At 38.0% G+C, this 21,602-nt stretch overlaps 1 protein-coding gene and 2 non-coding genes across 3 annotated transcripts in view; all 3 read right to left on the reverse strand.

Annotated features, from left to right (window-relative positions):
- Positions 1 to 17,752, reverse strand: part of LOC124116240 (stress-70 protein, mitochondrial-like) — a 37,229-nt gene extending 19,477 nt beyond the window's left edge. The window contains exons 1-9 of the mRNA XM_046477500.2: positions 17,571 to 17,752; positions 13,240 to 13,292; positions 12,798 to 13,067; positions 12,346 to 12,470; positions 11,580 to 11,653; positions 10,845 to 10,951; positions 9,592 to 9,754; positions 3,415 to 3,507; positions 246 to 455 (exon numbers count right to left, since the gene is read on the reverse strand). Of these exons, the coding sequence (XP_046333456.1) occupies positions 246 to 455; positions 3,415 to 3,507; positions 9,592 to 9,754; positions 10,845 to 10,951; positions 11,580 to 11,653; positions 12,346 to 12,470; positions 12,798 to 13,067; positions 13,240 to 13,292; positions 17,571 to 17,675 (1,200 nt within the window). The 5' untranslated portion in view covers positions 17,676 to 17,752. The remainder of the gene's footprint in view (positions 1 to 245; positions 456 to 3,414; positions 3,508 to 9,591; positions 9,755 to 10,844; positions 10,952 to 11,579; positions 11,654 to 12,345; positions 12,471 to 12,797; positions 13,068 to 13,239; positions 13,293 to 17,570) is intronic.
- LOC125378409 lies at positions 2,205 to 2,394 on the reverse strand. Its single transcript, XR_007220241.1, has one exon. It is a non-coding gene; the product is annotated as a small nucleolar RNA SNORA74 (small nucleolar RNA).
- LOC124118240 lies at positions 3,017 to 3,206 on the reverse strand. Its single transcript, XR_006858447.1, has one exon. It is a non-coding gene; the product is annotated as a small nucleolar RNA SNORA74 (small nucleolar RNA).
- Positions 17,753 to 21,602: the final 3,850 nt, after the last annotated feature.

The following is a 21,602-nucleotide window of genomic DNA, read 5'->3' on the forward strand; positions in this document are numbered from 1 at the left end:
TCAGACAGAATGTGATCATGTGACAGTGGATGGTCATGTGATACCAGTTCTTACTGTCACCTTCTCTACAACAACCATGGAGTACTCAGATCCCATTGTAAATCCCCAATCCGTTGTCTTGGAATGCCTCTAATGTCCAATATATTACCTTTATGAGACTTCCAATTTAAAGCTATGAAGAAGTGCAAGCAAGTCATTTCTCAGAGGCAGCTTCCAACCTAAGACGGGAAGATTAACTGACTTACTTTAGGCATTCTGGTCATGCCACCGACGAGAATGACCTCGCCGATATCCGACTTCTTCACTTCAGCATCCTGCAGTGCTTTCTGACAGGGCCCCACTGTTCTCTTGATGAGCCCATCTACTATGGTCTCAAACTTTGACCTGCTCAACTTCAGGTTCATGTGCTTAGGGCCACTGGAGTCCATCGTAAGGTATGGGAGGTTGATGTCCGTCTGAAGTAATATAGGTAAAGGACCATAAGGTTTTAAGTCACAAACTCGCACAAATACTAAACAATGTAAGTGTTGTAAAAGCATGAATAACAACAGAATGATTTTACTACCAGTACATGCTATTTTGTTTATGCTACTAGAAATACTTGTGAGTTCAAATAACTATGACCGGAGCCACACAAATATCTGACAAGCTCTCAAGAACACTCTCAACAAAAAACAACCAGAGAGCCAGAACTGATCAACATGGCTGCCTCCATTACTGAGATTCTGACTATCTGTGGCAACAAAGTCAAACCTATCAGTCTGTAGACATCAACATCACAGAACACAAGTAATAGACAAACTAGGATACCTTTGAAAAGAAGACACTTTACTGTAATTAAACAATCTCAAAATGTTAGGTTACTCAGGCCTCAAAGTTTACATTTTTACCAAGTAGCCGTATGGCTACAAATATTTTTTTTCCAGGTAGCCAGTGGTAAAATTAAGTAGTCAAGCCAATAGTGTAGGTAGCCAAAAGCATTTGAAATTATCTTTGATCAAATAACTATTATTGTATATTAGTGGAAAACTGTACTTGAGTTTTATTTGTGACTCGAACAATGATGCAATTTATGTTAGTAGATTATATAGGGATATCCTTGCGTTATCCAATAAACTATCGACTAAAATAAAATACTAATTACATTAATATTTATGTATTTCTGTTCATTGTTGACTTTAGGAAGAATTATTTGTGAGTACAATTAGTAGCAGACATGTTTATTTTTTAGTCTAAATATGTGTAGCAATAGAATTGAGAGGCCACAAGATATTTTTCAAGGTAGTCATTTGGCTACCTCTGAATTTTAGACAGTAGACAAATTGAAAATTAGGTCGCATTGGCGATCCTTTTAGTCACAACTTTGAGGCCTGTTATTTAGTCACTTGCACATCAATGAGGATATAGCATTTTTGTAAAAATTCCAAACACCACCAAACAAGAAAGGTTTTACTCTCAAGAGGACATTGCTGTTGGTGCAAAATGTATGGTACTTGACAACAAAACCGATTAAGAGGACATAAAACAGACGGACAAAGTCGTCATCAGAGAATGTGAAGAAAGGAAAAAGACACAAGGTTGACAAAGATAGAATATTGATCATAGTTTGCATTGATGTCAGCTTGAATGGATTAGATACTTTTGTATCAAGTCTCAGGATAAGTCTTTTGTAAGTCAACGCAAAACCCTGACAGTTTCATCACAGCCAGTAATGCATATCAGATTGCGCCTGCGAACCTAGTATGTATGTAGACTGCTTAATGGCAAACAAAAGTGCCTTTAATTCCCGCACCCATGCTCTCCAGGCGGATGCTCTACCACTAGGCCACGGAGGCAGTTGATTAGCCATAAAAAATAATGCATGAACAACAGCATGATGAATACACAACCAGTACATAGAGTATGAATCCGGCCCGTGAAGATCCGGGATAGAATAGGTCTTCAGCAACCCATTCTTGCTGTAAAAGGCAACTATGCTTGCCGTAAGAGGAGACTAACGGGATCTGGTGGTCAGAATCGCTGACTTGGTTGATGCATGTCATTGCATTTGCGTGGATCATTGCTCATGATGTCAATCACTGGACTGTCTGGTCCAGACTCGATTATTGACAGACCGCCATCATATAGCTGGAATATTGCTGAGTGCGGCGTTAAACAACTAACAACAAAAGTATGAATCCCATTTTGTTTATGCTACAAGAACATTTGTGAGTTCAAATAACTATGACCAGAACCACACAAGGATCTGACCAACTCTCAAGAACTCTCTCAGCATGGAAAACAACCAGAGACCCAGAACAGATCAACATGGCTGCCTCCATTACTGAGATTCCTCTGCCACAGATGTAACGCAAGGTCATACATGGCAAGTACCACCTGCTGACTATCTGTGGTGATGCTGTTTAAAACAGAAATTGTACAAAGTATTGAGCACAATACTGTATTAGGAGCCTCACATTCACCTTCAAATTGATGCATGCTATTTAATTCAATAACTTGTTCTAATCACTGAAACAATGCTGATGCCACATCTAAAATACACACACACAAACACACTGTTTTACACGATTTGAAACTAGCAATTACCCAAGTCAGAGAAAGACATGCCTTGACTGCAGTTTTAACATGTATCAACTGTTCACTAACATGTCTAATGACTGAAATGATTCATGGATTAACAAGTTGAGAAATCAAGGACTCTGGTTACATAAAACCACTGCTTAATTCTGCCCAATTGGTAGTTGTATGAATTAACTAAAATCATTCAAATTATACTCATGAATATATACATGTTAAAAACAAGCAAAGATCAAGTTCTTTTGAACCATGAATCAGAACCCAATGCGATTAGAACCCAATCAGTTTGTAACTTCACCAACACCCCGTGAAGATGGCAAACACGGCACCAGTGCAGGAGGAAAGAAGGTCCTCTGAGTGACAAAGTATCCACCACAACAGGTGTAAAACTTGTGAACCATTCTGCCACAGCAAGCTCTCATTATATGATGCTGAAATATTTGTGAGTTCAAATAACTATGACCAGAACCACACAAGGATCTGACCAACTCTCAAGAACTCTCTCAGCATGGAAAACAACCAGAGACCCAGAACAGATCAACATGGCTGCCTCCATTACTGAGATTCCTCTGCCACAGATGTAACGCAAGGTCATACATGGCAAGTACCACCTGCTGACTATCTGTGGTGGTTGAGACTCACAAACACCTTCATAAAATGATACACCTTCAGTTGCTGTTCAGTCCTTTTCAGGTATTAGGATAAACCTTAATGAAATCTAAAAGTTTCCCTAGAATTTTTCAATGACGATATTTCAGAGAAACTAAGCAAAATGTGCCTTCTACAACATCCTTCACCAGCTGTATAGAGTACGGTCCTCTGTGCCCTTTCACTGACCTGCAAGGAGGACGACAGCTCGATCTTGGCCTTTTCTGCCGCTTCTCTCAGCCTCTGCATTGCCATCGTGTCCTTGGTGATGTCTAGGCCTTGCTGCAATAAAAAGTCACCATCAAACCACGAGTCTTAATTTCAACATGATACTCAAGTTCTCAGGCTCTTTGAAAGTGTCTGTTTTCGTACTGATGCAAGCAGTGACTTGTCTTCATGTCACAGGAGGTCGTCCTGACCATGAAAGGCCCTTAACCTTTAGCCTGCTGAATTATTTCCACACTTCTTACCCCTGCCTGCTGGATTAATTTTAGCATAAGGCGCTCTAAAGAGGGTGGGTGATTTCAAACAGTCGGTGCCTCATTAAACAAGGGCCAATTGAAGAAATATTTTGCACATTTATTCCTGATAGAAAACTACACAATTCTATATAAAAATATCCTTGTGTTTTCAATCATACCAAGGTTAAGAACAAAGCGAACACAAAATTTGTAAATTTTCTTGAACTTACCTGAATTGCGTTATTGAAGGTGGTTTGCATTTCATGCTAGGAACCTTTTAATATCGTAACATTTGTACAAATTGATTTCAATAATCATATCTCCGATATCTTAATTTTAATTGAGTAAAAATTCGGGTTTTATAATCGGCATATATCAGCGCGATGGTAAATTATGAACCATTTCAGTGAATTTATTATCTAAACGTTAAACAGAAAAATAACTTAATTTTCGAGGTCATCATGTCGGTTGCAGAAATACGAATATTCGGGTTAATCTGACGTGTCATGTTATAAAATTTGCAGGAAATAATTAATGACTTATAAATATTCACCATTCCTAATTTCAAGCGTTTTGGTTGAATATTTACGATATACAAAAATAAACAACACCCGTGTCATGATGCTAGCAGACGTCCTAAAATCAAACATGGCGCGCTTCGCCCGACCTCCGCATAACTTATTGCTATTTTAATATCAACAAAGTTTACATTGCCTTTATAAATATAACTTGGCGAAAGTTGACGATCTTCTCAATCGAAGAATGTTTTATTCGTCATATTCCAATAAATATGACGAGAGAAAAATGAAAATAAAGATCGTGAATTCTGACAGCACTATTTCAATAAGTGCAAAGGTCACCGGATGTGATGTCACAGACAGGGGTAGTCTGCTGATAAGCTTTCGAAACAAAACAATTACATTAAATTTTGAAATAGTTCGCCTATCACATAGAGCAAAAATATAAGTCGATACACAGTATCAGTAATCACCACTAACATGAAATAAAAATGTGACTTTGACGATATAATTCGCGTATTAGTTAATCCGTTTGACCTTGCATGCTCCCGTGGCCCGGAAACGGTAGACGATAAATCAACATGCCACATGCAAGTTTCTCGGTATCTTTCATTTGAACTTCTGTTGATTTTTAAGAATCACCATTCAATGTTGTGAATATAAATGGGACATGATTCATATTTCTGCGATGTACACGCTGATAAGTTTCACTACAACAAGTGTATCCCACGTAATACGTCTATGGATATCGTCGATCAGCAAGATCACCCTCAACAACAGGTGCGCGAAAATGGGCTTGACAAAACGTGTTTCAAAATAACATCCCCGCGTTGCTGAATATGATAGGGTATATATAAGCAATAAAATGCTACGTACATATTTTCGGTGTTAGTTCCACATTACATTTAGGATAGTTTTCCTTTCGGGAATACATTCATAGATTCTAGCATGATTCTAGAACAGTTACACGAAGGATTTCTAAATTTATTCCAAAAATATGAAGACCACCATGATTGCGTATTGATGATAGATTTGTAATTGTTTAATTATTTACAGCTGTTTACAGGTTTTAAAATTTTAAGTTATATTTAATAGTTATTTTTCCCACAATGATGGTGTGTGGGGACAGTAAATATTAGTCTTTGCAGCAGCACAGTGTAACTGATCAAACTTCAGTTATTATCTTTAGTTTAAACATATTTATTCAACAGTTATTATCTTGCACTCTGAAAATCAACTATGTGAATAAGTAACTCTCTGATGTCATCATTTTAATTTTAGTATTCCATGAATAATGAATAAATCAGATCCTTAACATATACATACTAAACTCATATGGACATTAATCTTGTGCATTATGTGGTTTGTTTCCAAATAAAACAATTCTGAAATATAATTTAATAGGAATTAATTTAATTTAATTACAGTAACAGTACTTGTAACAGTACATGACATTTTTGTTTGTTTAATCACAAGAACCATGGTGGCACATGAGCTAGTAGGTTTGCCATAGGTTTCTTAGAAAATGCTATCTCAGTCTTCTGGTTGGAATGAAAAGAAACATGCCTGTGTACATGTTTACCCTTGCCAGATGTATTTTTTCCAGTCAGCCAATCCATTACTTTTGTTCACCTTATGTGGTCTATTTTATACATACAGGTACTGCTTCCAACCTGTTTTTTTCTTTGTATGCAATCACAGTATCACAACTTCCTCAGCTGGTGTGTATAAAAGTTCCCCTGTCATCATGAAAAAAGAATTATAAAGGAAAGTCATATTTTCATTCAAAAACATATCTGCCTTTCCTTGAATACTCTTTGTCTAAGTGCCAGAAATGTCAGTGTCATAAAAAAATTAAAGAAAGATTTTCATAAGGACTTTTCTTAGATAGACCTAGATCTAAGTCAAACCATGTGACTAGTTAGGTAGAATTATACTTATAAGCCTTCATTTCTGAGGTGTCCATATTTTTCACATTTTTAGGACTAAGCGTGATCCGTGGAGATCTGCCTGTTTTGTTATGTAAAACAAATTCTTGTCTTAAAAAATGAGAAAAGGAATCATTCAGACGAAATTTTGTATCCCATTGATTCACGAAAATCAGTTGAAATGTACAGTGGTGACTTTTGTACCCAAAATTTCTAGTAATTTGTTACTCAAATGGGTATGTGATTTTGTAGATCTACCTAGAATTATTTCAAAGATATACATTAATTTGGTGTCTTAAACTTAACATAATATCACTTTCCTATCAAAACAATTCATTCTAACTTAGGTTTAACCAACTTAACTGGCCTCTCCTTCAGTGACAAGACGTCAATTTTCTCTCAACACTAAACAATCAATTTCAAGGATCAGTCATAATCATATTTGGAACTTGCTGAAATATTTTATCATGTGTTCTGTTCATCTACATGAAAACATAAATATAATTATAGATCTATTGTCTTATTTTCTTAGGTACAAATTCACAAAGTATTTTGGGTACAATTTAATTTGTTTATGGTACAAAATCACATATATAGGAGCCTAGAATCTATATATATTTACACTAGCCTCGTTGTGTACCAAAATTTTTTCGGTTCAGAGGACGGGAGGTACTCAGAAAGTTTTCAACAACATCTTTAATATTTAAATTGTTCTTTTTGTAATGTTAGACCAATAACAATATTATGTTATTATTATGGCATATCAATACGTTGTAGCGCTCTTCGTTGCGTTCGTTTTTAGAAAATATTTTTAAAATTAAAATCATCGAGCGTGAAATCCATTACGGTTTCGGATTTAGACTTACACATTTGATGGCGACAATCACGAAGAAATATGAAACAAATAGGAGTGAAGACTGCTCTCCAGATCAATAAATAGTAAATAGTTGACGAAAAATAGTAAATTATGTATTTTCTTTTGAATTTGAATCTATTTCGGAATTTCTTTATGATAGCTTACAAACTTTTGCATATTTGCTTCCATGTGTCACATGCGGTACGTGCTTCCGGTTTCAGAAATGATAGCTAAAATTGCAAGTATTTTGATTATTTCTCGTAAAATGCATTATTTTGCTATTGAATGGTTTACCTAGAATGTATATCAGTTCAGATTTTGCGTATCATCCAATATTTGTCATTTTTCGCAGTGTTTGTTGACTTTGTTCAACTCAACAAATCGCGAGTTAGGCCACGCCCAAACATATCACTGACGTTTGTCGGCTTGGCAATGTGTCGGAAAGTTTATCAAACGAAATCATTTGCAAACTCTGTAAAAATTAAATTCTTTTTACAAAGATTTATACATACGTGTCAATAATTCTAGAAAATTAAGTTAGATGTAACAAAATGATTGTAATAGTCTAACGGGATAACTATGCATGTGGAGTTGTTTGTTTACCGCCGTTGCCATGATCGTACAAGTTCCATCCAAGCGATGATGTTACGATTCAGATTGTTTTTGTTTACAATTAGTTACACCGAAAGTTGCTAATTTTTATAAATAAAGGAACATGAGTGTTTTCCTTTCGTCAGCATACAAAAAATTATGATCGAATAGGAAAAATGATGAAATTGTAAAGAAAATATCGGACTGCATGCTGCTCAACGTGAAGTGCCAAAAGTCAACAATGGCCGTTTCTGGTAGTTGTGTCCCGAGAAGTTTGGCCGAAACATTTTTAACTCGCGATATTTTCTTTTTGAGGTAATTAATGACTGAACGTTTTGATATTGAGCAAGCTGAGCATTTATGCATGTCATACGTAATTTAAATGTTACGCAAAGCCTTCTTGGTAAATAGATATGGCGAGTTTTATTTTGGGGTGTTGTTATGCTATTTGCCTGTCGAATGGGTTCGACATCAGATGCACGGGGATGGACACCTCTGTCGAATGAGTTCAACGTTAGCATGCAGAGCTTTAACAGCATTGGTTGGACCATGTTTTCTTAACTGATAACTGCCCGGTTGATGTCTGATAGCTTTTAAGGTCAACCCTGTGGAATGCATTCCAATTATTTGCCAACTTTGCACCTCCTTCGTGGCATATTCATAGGGAACAAGCATATAGTTGACTAAGTCATCTATATCCCCCGCCCATTTTAACACATGGTCCCAAACAAGGTAACTGACCCAACATTTCTCTTAGCCCATGTCAAAATAGCTGCAATGGAAATTCTAAAATAAACACTTCTAAAACTCCTTATTATCAAATGGCACTAGTTCAGTATGCGCTTTATATATAGACATGCAATGTTTGGCAAGGAAATATTTAACAGTTTATTTGTTATACTACTTAAGTAAACCAATCCTATATTAAAACTTAAATCCAACTTGTTGTCATGGAAACATAAACAATAAAAAATTCTAAAAGTGCTATATATCAAAAGGCACCAGTTCAGTATGTGCCTGGTAGACATGCGAAGTTTTGTATGAAAGTATTTAACGGTTTTTGAGTTACACTCTGGAAACGAACACCACCCCTGTAGAACCTAAGTCCAACTTATTGCCATGGAAACGTGAAAAATAAAAATTCCTAAAATTCCTAAATAGCAAGAGGCACCAGTCCAGTATGTGTCTGGTAAACATGCACAATTTTTGTTGGAAAGTATTGAATGGGTTTTGAGTTATGCTCCGGAAAGAAACTCTACCGTATAGAACCTAAGTCCAACTTGTTGCAATGGAAACGTAAAAAATAAATATTTATAAAATTCCTAAATAGCAAAAGGCACCAGTTCAGTATGTGCCTAGTAGACATGCAAAGTTTTGTAAGAAAGGATTTAACAGTTTTTGAGTTATGCTCTGGAAACGAACACCACCCTTATAGAACCTAGTCCAACTTGTTGCCATGGAAACGTGAAAAATAAAAATTTATAAAATTCCTAAATAGCAAAAGGCACCAGTTCAGTATGTGCCTAGTAGACATGCAAAGTTTTTGTAAGAAAGGATTTAATGGTTTTTTAGTTATGCTCCGGAAACAAACACCACCCTTATAGAATTCCTAAATAGCAAGAGGCACCAGTCCAGTATGTGCGTGCACGCACGCACGCACACGGACGGAACCCATTTCTATATCCCTCACCAACTTCGTTGGGGCGGGGGATAAAAAAACAACATTTCAAGACATTTGGGATTTAGTTACCAATATTGATGCCTGATCACCAGATCACCACTAAATAATGAACGGTCACCTCCTTAGGATGGGCCACGATTCTTGTCATAATGACCACTGCCACCACAGCAGTTGAAATAATGGTGGCATGCTGGAATTCATTATCTCAAGCAGCACTTCACTTTTTTTAGGTCTATGTGTGAGAAGTGAATTAATAAGATTAATTAAAGAACAAATAGTACTTCTGCCACAAAACAAATTGCCACAAAAATAAAATCCAATGTTTGCTTACATCTTTCTTGAATTCCTTGGCTAGGAAAGAGACAAGATGATTGTCGAAATCCTCTCCACCCAGAAAAGTGTCGCCATTGGTGGACTTGACCTCGAATACCCCCTTCTGGATCTCCAGGATGGAGATATCAAACGTACCGCCACCCAGATCATACACAGCAATACTGCAACAAACCAAGCCAATATACTCATGTAGCAAGAGCAAGCAGCAATAGATGTCTGGACTGATGGAACCTACACCAGGACTTGGATGCATCACTCATACCCAACCAGGATCATGGCCAATAATAGAGAATTCAATAAATGCAAATTCTTTGTGAATAAAGCTTACAAAAATAAAAGAATGGGTTCTCAGACAATAACTTTTGAAAAAATAGAGCAAGTGGGCAGTGTTGCTGGGGGGGTCCCGCTTGTTCAAACTGGTATGTAACCAAAGGCACAGTTGCGTACTATGAACCTGGAAAAGGGCCTCCCAACATATTTTAAATTTTGAAAAAGGAAATATAAAATGAATCATGCAGTGGAATTTTAGGATGATGCAGACAGTGCCAGAGAACCAAGAATATTTTTATTTTTTTTAGCCTGAGCTGTGGGGGTTTTTTTTAGCATGGAAGGGAGGTGCATTGATATTTTTTACAGTAAAACTTCACATTTCAGCTGAAACAAAATCATCAGACGATAACAAATCCCCCGGCCCCTACAAATTCGAAAGAACATATCATCTGAACACTTGATCAGAAGATCAGTGCTCATGATGTCAATCATTGGATTGTCTGGTCCAGACTTGATATTTACAGACCGCAGTCATATAGCTGGAATATTGCTGAGTGCGGCATTAAACAAAAACACTTGATGAGAATCTTTCTATCTAATCTGGCTGTCAGTATACAACAGTTGTTATTGAGCAATCAAAACAATACCATGGAATTGGGATTTCGGAACTTAATATTTCTGTCAGGTACACCAACACCAAGAGAGTCAAAGGCAAACTTGTTGCCATGGATACAGGAAAAATTATATTTGTCTTGAATTCCTAAATAGCAAAATGCACCACTTCAGCCCCTGATTAATCCATGTATGAAGTTTGGATGAAAAAATCTTTAATAGTTCCTTAGTTCTGTTCCGGAAACAACACCTACAACAGCTAAATAAATTTGTTTCCATGGTATTCAAAAAGTAATTTTATTCTTTTGATAATGATAGTTTTTTATCATTACCATGGAGGATGGGAGTAAGACAAAGGCCTTCACTCACACTTTGTCAGCAGACTTGTCCATGCCGTAGGCCAGGGCAGCAGCAGTAGGTTCATTGATGACACGCAGCACATTCAGTCCTGCTATCTGACCAGCATCCTTCGTCGCCTGGACAATACAAAGTAATGTGATTCTTGGCATCAACCAAACACAAGTAAGACCGCAAGAGTGTAACTTGTTTGTTGCACTCAGCAATATTCCAGCTATATGACGGCAGTCTGTAAATAATCAAGACTGGACCAGACAATCCAGTGATTAACACCATGAGCATCGATCCACACAATTGGGATACGATGACATGCATCAACCAAGTCAGCGAGCTTCCTCTTACAACAAGCAAAGTCACCTTTTACGGCAAGCATGGGTTGCTGAAGACCTATTCTACCACGGATCTTCTCGGGTAGCAATAGTGTGGCTTGTAATATTCAAATAACATCTCCAGTACTGCTACAGGGTGAACACACTGCTCCAACAGAGGATTGCCTGTAATATGTTCCAATAAGCTAGGCGAGAAAAATTAATATTAAATGCCATCTCTACTTATTTGATAATTTAATAAACATGAAAATAAAAGAACAGATATGGCAGATATATTTGCTATATCAAGCTGTGAAAGTAAGCACTAGTGGGGCCAGTCACTTTGTGTGGCCCTGGTGCCGTCAGCTACTTCGGAAAAGTATACTGGAGAACAGTATGTAGGAAGAGCATAGGAGATTCACGCTAAGGCTGAACTGACCTGTCGCTGGGAATCATTGAAGTATGCAGGCACTGTGACAACAGCATTCTTCACATTTGTTCCTAGGTAGTTCTCTGGAAACAGACATCAGATACTTGGCACTACAATCCACACAGGAATTAAACACAATGAGAAATAGGTAAAATATGTATACCACAAAAGCATTATCGAAATTTTGAGGGGGGCAGGGGAGGTGCATTTTCTCAATTTGGGAGTCATCTATTTCTTCACACCAATACATGGTGTCATTCCAGAAATAACCAAGAATACATTGGAATCCATATACGTCACTATCCATTGCAGGCCACCTGGAGGACCTGGAGGTTAAGGTTAGAAGACAAAATTACTTTTTTAAATATTGAAATACTCAGTCTGAATTTCCTAAGGGAATTTACTGCATTGACGTGTATCAAAATCTTGTGCCAGTATTTCAGGAAATTATGGTGAATTTTGTAAAATGTAAAACCCTGCATAGTTTGTGATGACATGTCAGCATTCATGGGAGCTGGACAAAGTGTTGATCTGGTCATCAAAATCAAGTTATCACCAAAATCATACCAACTGACAGACAGACAGACGTCGACTATATACCCCCTTACCTCCTGCATTATATCCAAGGGTGATAACAAGTTAATCATATTTCCCTTGTAATATTATGCATATTCCATAATACAAGTCAGGTGCCAAATCTAACATATCTTTTGCTTCCCCAGCAGCCCACCTATACACTGGACTAAACGAATGTGTGCCAGGCTGTGTCACCTACCAGACGTCTCCTTCATCTTTATCAGCACAAAGGCTCCAACCTGGCTTGGGGAGTACACCTTGCCCTGGGCCTCCAGCCATGCATCCCCATTAGATGCCTTAGTGATCTTGTAGGAGACAGTTTGCCTGGAAATAACAACTACCCCACTCATCACTGACATCAGAAACACCGAAAGTTGTCCTGTACACTTCAGTAGTAGTACTGGCATGGAGTGACCACTTAAAGATGCTGCTATAGGATTCACTATTTGCCTCTGGGGAAGCCTACATATGTAACTTACAACATTAGGGTTATAACAGGACCACCAGATCAAAATGGATTATCTTACACAAGGCCAAGAGTCCCTTATTATCATCACTACTTCCTATAGTTCGTACATTTGTATCATGAACAAGGGAAATGATCAGCACAAATGCAAAGCTTTCATCATTGAAGCTTGTTGAATTACTTACATATCTTTCTGTACTTCTTTGTCTTCAAACCGCCGACCAATCAAACGTTTTGTTGCAGACAGAGTATTCTCAGCATTGGTTACAGCCTGACGTTTAGCTGGCATTCCAACCAATCTCTCCCCATCCTTGGTGAAAGCCACAACCGAGGGTGTTGTCCGGGCACCTTCTGAGTTCTCCAGCACCTTGGCTGCCTTGCCTTCCATGACAGCCACACAGGAGTTGGTGGTGCCCAGATCTATACCGATAACATGGCCACGCACCTTGTCCGACCTACAACACAAACACATCTACAGTAAACACCAATGAAAAGTTCATCTCAACATGCCTCTACCAACTGACTGGATAAAGACGAATTAGAAATAGTCCTCTTAACAACAAGTCAACAAATTACAATGGAGACTTGTGTGACCCTCTTGGCTGTGCCAAGGCTGTTGCTACCTACCTGTATCTCCTCTGTGTCCAACATTGCTTGCCTATGATGTTGTGAAGGGATGTCTGCAAAGAGAAGAGTGTAAATATAGCAGATAAGTGAATCTGTGGCATTCTTCTCCCAATTTCCCACCGCAAAACACTGAGACCATGAGGAGGAACATTACTACTTGTGACAAGGATCCTGTTTGTGCCTCAGGCTTGGCTTTATACAAGGAAATGCAGAATGCATCCATGTATATGATGTATGCAGTAATCAATTACTGTATTACACTGCAAGAAGTTGCAGACATAGGTTAGTCAAATTATGGTTTTCATGCTCATTGTAAACATGTTTCGACTCTAAAACAATTTAGCAGAGTATGGATAAACCAAAACATACAAAGTTTTATACATGTACATGATTAAACTTAAAACATGTCTCATTGTATCATGTGCACATGAGCATAATGGGGAGGGAGAAAGACAAAGAGGTTCTCTATCAGCTAAAAACATTAACTCAATGTGCAATGATGTGCAATTGTTAATGCTACTGCCAGTCCAACATTAGGGGAGCACAAAGGTCTGATTGCCGTGACCTAGTTTCTCTCGCAATTCCCACAATAAACATTCAGCAAGACAACAGAACTGTCACCACTTGTCCTTGTTGTCAAAGGTGTTTTCAAACACTCATTAAACAGTAAGATCAGTCCTGGGAAACAGTTGTTTCTCTGCTGATCATGCAGCAAACATTAACTACGCATTTGTGTTAATGTAGTCTACAGTTATAAACAGGCGCAATCATAATTGTTTAACCTGTAATTCTTTGTCCATTATCAAGCATGCCATTAACACTTCTCCAAACAAAACTGTAGTTATTGTCCATTATCAGAAAAACTTCAAGCTTATTCAAGCCTCTTTTGCACTGCAATGTCATTGCACCACTTTATTACCACAGGTTATGCTTCCAGGTGTTATCATTAATCAGTTGTGTGGGCAGTTCTCTAAACCATGCTGAATGAACATGCAAGTGTGTGCTTCCAATTATAGTCACCAAACAAGGTATTAGAATATTGTAAGCACTATTCCATATCAAACAAACAAGTCAAGAGGTCCTTGTCATCATCCAAGCGTTTAAAGTCAAACAGGAACCCTGCTACCCTAGATTCAAATACTAGAAATGTGTGAATGAGTTGGATCTAATCCCACATTGTTCCAGTTATATCACGGTGTTTCAACTTGATGTGGAAAGAAATTCTAAAGTGATGCAGACCTCATACGTTTACCATGTTTACTACTCTGGTGAAACCCACGAGCACGGGTATGGTGCTGACAAACATAGGAACATAACCAAGGGTAACAAGGATTTGAACAACTAAAGTGACAGTTTTCAAGTTTTGAATGACAACATAACAAAACATAAGGCCCACAACTAGTGCAGCATAAATTAGAGCATGCCATATGCTGTTTTAGTTGGTAATTAGCCACAGAAATACAGATGTCCTCGATCATCAATAATTGTCATAATCGCGATTTCGCTTTCTTTTTCTCTCTACTTGTCTTCTGTTGTCATACTTCCTATTCATCCTAAACCAGTGGCTTCAGTGTTCGAAATAGTGAGTGAGTGAGTTGGGTTTAACGCCGCTTTTAACAGTATTACAGTTATATCACGGCATGTCAGCTTAATGTGGGAGGAAAGCCCGAAGTGATGCGAGTCTCAGACGTTTACCACGAGCATGGGTATGGTGCTGACAAACCTGGAAACATAATCGGGGCGAACCTGGAGTCGAACCCACAATCATAGGTTTCTGGCGTGTCCAAGGGACGCAACTCTGCACAGCAAATCGCAGCGCCTTAGACGACTGGGCCACCCGTGCCCCCAAGTGTTCGAGTAGTACTCTGCACATTAACTCTTTCAACAATGCAGGCTGTCTAAATAATATCTTGTTGCATGAAACTATCTGTTATATCACACATTTTTCATAAAGTCAGAAAATATGTACATCATTTCAATTTATCATATTTTATCAATAGATTTACAATATGAACTATTTCTCGCAGTGTTATTGAAAAAGGATAATCTGGGACAACGGGTCCATATCGAACATGACAAAGAGCCATATAAAGACGTTTCAAGCAAATCGTAAATAAATCAACTAAAGCAATAAATAAAATAAACAAATACATTTCTAAAATTTGTCAAACTTAATCTAAGTTAATATTTCCATCTTGTGTCAGTGGCAATGTAAGTCAAATGACATTTCGGCATTTGTCGCCTTGACTTTCAGGCTTGCACACGATTTATATTGCAATAGTCTCTGCTTCAACTAATATATTTGGGCCTACATTTTTACCACTTGGCCTACAGTTTTTTAAGTGTGCTTGCCCTTAAAGCTCTCAGTTTATTCTGCTGAGTTTCAGATGGGTTGTAGTCAAAATGGCCACAAACCCATAGTCAAAACGGCCACACAAAAAGTCAAAATGTCCATGATAATAATAAATGACTATCCAATGTGAGCAAGATGTGGACAGGGTCTACATGATAGATGTTGTTATTACAATGTAATATCTTCCTGTAGAGTTCATGTGCTGTTTTAACCAATCTCATCAATTTACTTTGATCTCTGTACTGACCGGTATACAAATCTGTTGTAAAAACATGAATAAACTTTTATCCTAATGATAAAACATTTCAGTATTTCTATTTCAAACTAATCCAGTTGTGAGTTGTAAAACTCAGTGTCAACTTAATGCAAAGAAAACCTGCAGGATTGTGTACTGGCAATGGTTTGTGGATGGCACATTTAAGATTGTGTGTGATCCCTTTTACCAACTGTTATCCATGGGTTCCTCAAGGTGGGACAACAGCTGAAGATGGTTCCCATGTTTGTTGCTGTTGTGTCAAGCCACCAAAAGATAGATTACGTGGTTATCTTCAGGAACCTTCTTTGACTATTACCCAATCCACCATCAGTCAAGTCCATTCTTATGGTCTTTGAGGAAGCAGCCTAGAGCTCAATTGAGAGGGAGGCGACAAAACACCATCTAAGCTACTTAGCACGAACTTCAAACCCTGGGCCAAGGGTTTAATATGTGAAAGGGATGTGTGATATGTGCTGTGTAGTGCTGAATTAAGATCTGTGTGCATATGGTGTTATGAACTGTTATACAATGTATATAATACAATTAATGTGACACAATACTTGAGTTTGTCTTCTTTATTTTCTGTGTGGCCTTTTTCAGACAATTTGCAACAGCAAGAATACAGCAAGAATACAGCAACTTACATATCCACATTATGGCATAGAGGGAATTCATTGCTTGTACCTCCACTATGACTGTCCCGCTCATCGAGGTGAATCACTCACATTTTAACAGTTCGTAAACACACAGGCCGATAACAAGGCAATGGTAACACGACCCAGAATGAAATTTAGTTGTGATTTGCAGTAAGCATTTTAAAGCTAGTGTTTTCATTTTTTAATACAGTAAAGCTACCCTGACTGTCCATATAAACACAATAATAAGAGCTGCAAGGTATAACTTGACTCTTGGCGAGGTAGGAATAAATTTTACCTATCCCAAATAGCAGACAGGCAGACAATTTTGGACAATGGGTCCATGTGGTGCACTTCAGCAGATTTACAAGATATTTATAAATGTCACATCATTGCACATGGTCAAAATATTTTAGCCCATAAATTATTGATGGAGATTGCAATGTAATTAAATCAACCAATGACTTTCTGCACTTTGAGTTGTTTCTTACCAAACTGCAACTGAACCAACAATGACAATGATTTTTACAGTGACTGCTTAAATTTCTCGAAGAGTTTTGCATATGTGTCTCCACTGCAGGGGGGAACAATGTGGCGAATTAACATGAAACATTAAATATCATAGTAACATTGGCTTCAGTATGAAATATAAAATCGTGCCACACTGATTCAGGGTCGACAAAATTAGGTCTACTTGATATATGGGCGATCAATGGAATTCGTTTCTGTAAACACATACAAATATATTCAGAATGTCCCTGTAACCTACGACGTTATGACCAATTACAAAATTATTATGAATACTTTGAAATTCCTAGTTGACCATGGGCTAAGGATGAGGTCGTGCTATCTCTACATGTGGAGAGATTTAGGCCGATACTAATAATAGTCTGATGCAGAATATCCGACGCACAAATATTTATGTACAAACCTAAACAAAGAAAAAAACGTCTTACCCCAAAGAAAATAATATACATTTAATAACATCTGTAGCTCATAGTTTTAGGCGATACGCTTTGCTCACTGAGGAAATTCTCAAGTTCAACACGGGAGGAACATGACCTCTTGCATAACGCATTTTACTTACGTTTCGCGAGAAATCAGAGGCATTTCTGTGTTGCAAAAGGAAAGGTGAGTTTTTCAGGTATCTTGCTGACATCCGTGCAGTCGAAATCATTTTTAAACCTGTCATTTTAGAGGTATTGCCTGTGCCCTTCTAGCAGCACGTGTGTGATGTAAAAGAATACTAACTGCGCCTGCGCTAAAAGTATTAAACTTCCGCTAACATTCGATTATCCAGACCGTTCCGACTAAATAACGCAAGGCGTACTCTGCATAAACGAGTGTATGCACTTTCTAGAATGTTCTGCGACTCATGCCCTTTGTCGTATTTCATCAGACTTTAGTTCCTCGCAGATCCCAAATGATGCAAACATGAACACGGTTGCATTGGCCGTAGACGTTTATGTTACACAAAAACGAACGTAATTGATAGAGTCCTTACGTCGTTTCTAAATCCACACAAGACCAGTGAAGATCCGGGGTAGAATAGGTCTTCAGGCCGTGTTCAGCAACCCATGCTTGCCGTAAAAGCGACTATGCTTGTTGTAAGAGGCGACTAAAGGGATCGGGTGGTCAGGCTCGCTGACTTGGATGATACATGTCATTGTATCCCAATTGCGTGGATCGAAGCTCGTGATGTCAACCACTTGATTGTCTGGTCCAGACTCGATTATTTAAATACCGCCGTCATATAGCTGGAATATAAAACGACAAACAAATACTTCAACACAAAATATTTCTGATACTTGTCCATTTGATAAAAACAGAAACGTATACTATATTGCTGATATAATAATGTACATACATGATACATGCAGTGCAGGGATTGGGGGCAGGGGTCCACTCTCCCTCATAGATTTTCTTTTTTTATCAACACTTTTTCACAAGGATACTAAATTTGTGACACTGATGTCTTAATATTTTTAATGAAACACATCTTGCCAAACACTGCTCGACGTGGTCAGCAGATTAACACCTGACCACAGTTGCGCGCTGCAATTGTTTCATCGGATACGTTTGGTTGGAGTAATTCAGACAAATATGAACACAATTGATTATTAATTATCTTAATATATTGTAAAAAATAATGTTTACTTTAACATTCTTATCTGGAATTACCATTAGGTCCGTGTTTTGTTGGTTAACCAAACCATCTTCATGGTCTAATTGATATGCAGGAGCATATGTCATCAATGGCACTGATTCAGAATCTTCGCGAGAGACAATTAAAGTCATTTGTGGCTGATATATTTACTGTGTCTCATTATTGAAATAGTCTGCCTTGTTGAGAATGTGTCTTACACATCTTTCGACTAACTATATCTGAGGGTCCATACTAATACATGCGGAAGATGACCGGGGTTAATTGTAAAAAGTGAAAGGTATTAAAAGCGAAGAATTCAAATCCGATCTTTTGAATCCAGTACTACCGTGGTCCACCACGTGGTGTAAACGAACTGTCTCAGTTGTATAATGTAGCTCTCAGTCACTTATTGGACAAACATTTTCCAGTGAAATGACAGGAAGCTCCCTTTCCTGGAAAAAAGCAGGACCCCAGCTGAATTGCCTAAACATCACAAGAAGGCTTTGACAAATTCTTTCACGGAATATTTTGATAGCAAAATAGAAAAATAAGGGAAAGCCTATCCAGGTGACAGATTCAACTCAATCTCTACCTCTCCAAAACTGTGGAAGTCATTCTTAATTTTAACCTCTTAGTGAATGTGAGAAACCAATAAACGATACTCAGAGAAAACAACCTTCCTTTTGGACCCAGTGCATACAAGGCTACATCTTGAGTACATGGTTGTCTTAAAACCAACCTCAACCAAAAGGTGAAAGCCAGTTTACTGTTACATTTCCTGAGAACCTCGAGGAGGAAGCTATCAGAATCCTCTTGAAAAAGAATGACCTGGATACTAATTAAGAATCTAACAAAATACAGACCTGTGTAAAAAATTCATGCATTCTGAACGCACTGTCTGCAAATATATACTCTCAGTTGAGCTCCAATCTTCATACTGCGCGAACCACTACATAGAGACGGCACTGGTATGTGTTGTCAGTGAACTTAGATGCCAAATAAACAGGAGAGCCATTCTTCATTGACCCTCCTAGATCTGACAGCGACCTTTGATACCAAGGTACCCATTGAACAATCCGACATCAACTACAAGTGATATGAAACCAGTGCACCAATTTCACAATCCGACATCAACTACAAGTGATATGAAACCAGTGCACCCATTTGACAATCGGCCATCAACTACAAGTGATATGAAACCAGTCCACCCATTGGACAATCGGACATCAACTACAAGTGATATGAAACCAGTGTACCCATTGGACAATCGGACATCAACTACAAGTGATATGAAACCAGTGCACTCATTGGACAATCGGACATCAACTACAAGTGATATGAAACCAGTGCACCCCTTGGACAATCGGACATCAACTACAAGTGATATGAAACCAGTGTACCCATTTGACAATCGGACATCAACTACAAGTGATATGAAACCAGTGTACCCATTTGACAATCGCACATCATCTACAAGTGATATATAACCAGTGTACCCATTTGACAATCGGATATCAACTACAAGTGATATGAATCCAGTGCACCCATTGGACAATCGGACATCAACTACAAGTGATATGAAACCAGTGCACTCAATGGACAATCGGACATCAACTATAAGTGATATGAAACCAGAGAACTCATTGGACAATCGGACATCAACAACAAGTGATATGAAACCAGTGTACCCATTTCACAATCGGACAAAAACTAGAAGTGATATGAAACCAGTGCACTCATTGGACAATCAGACATCAACTACAAGTGATATGAAACCAGTGCACTCATTAGACAATCGGACATCAACTACGAGTGATATGAAACCAGTGCACCCATTGGACAATCGGACATCAACTACGAGTGATATGAAACCATTGCACCTATTGGACAATCAGACATGAACTATAAGTGATATGAAACCAGTGCACCAATTGGACAATCAGACATGAACTATAAGTGATATGAAACCAGTGCACCCATTGGACAATCAGACATGAACTATAAGTGATATGAAACCAGTGCACCCATTGGACAATCAAACATCAACTATAAGTGATATGAAACCAGTGCATCCATTGGACAATCAGACATCAACTACAAGTGATATGAAATCAGTGTTCCCATTGAACAATCAGACATCAACTACAAGTGATATGAAACCAGTGCACCCATTAGACAATCAGACATCAACTATAAGTGATATGAAACCAGTGCACCCATTAGACAATCAGACATCAACTACAAGTGATATGAAACCAGTGCACCCATTAGACAATCAGACATCAACTACAAGTGATATGAAACCAGTGCACCCATTGGACAATCAGACATCGAATATCAGTGATATGAAACCAGTGTACCCATTAGACAATCAGACATCAAATACAAGTGATATGAAACCAGTGTCCCTATTGAACAATCAGACATCAACTACAAGTGATATGAAACCAGTGCACCCATTGGACAATCAGACATCAACTATAAGTGATACGAAACCAGTGGACCCATTGGACAATCAGACATCAACTATAAGTGATATGAAACCAGTGCACCCATTGGACAATCAGACATCAACTATAAGTGATATGAAATCAGTGCACCCATTGGACAATCAGACATCAACTATAACTGATATGAAACAACTGCACCCATTGGACAATCAGACATCAACTATAAGTGATATGAAACCAGTGCATCCATTGAACAATCAGACATCAACTATAAGTGATATGAAACCAGTGCACCCATTGAACAATCGTACATCAACTAGAAGTGATATGAAACCAGTGTTCCCATTGTACAATCGGACATCAACTATAAGTGATATGAAACCAGTGCACCCATTCAACAATCATACATCAACTATAAGTCATATGAAACCAGTGTTCCCATTGAACAATGGGACATCAACTATAAGTGATATGAAACCAGTGTACCCATTAGACAATCAGACATCGACTACAAGTGATATGA

Source organism: Haliotis rufescens, unplaced genomic scaffold, assembly GCF_023055435.1.
Source record: "Haliotis rufescens isolate VD_foot unplaced genomic scaffold, xgHalRufe1.0.p SCAF_12, whole genome shotgun sequence".
In the NCBI taxonomy this organism is placed as follows: domain Eukaryota; kingdom Metazoa; phylum Mollusca; class Gastropoda; order Lepetellida; family Haliotidae; genus Haliotis; species Haliotis rufescens.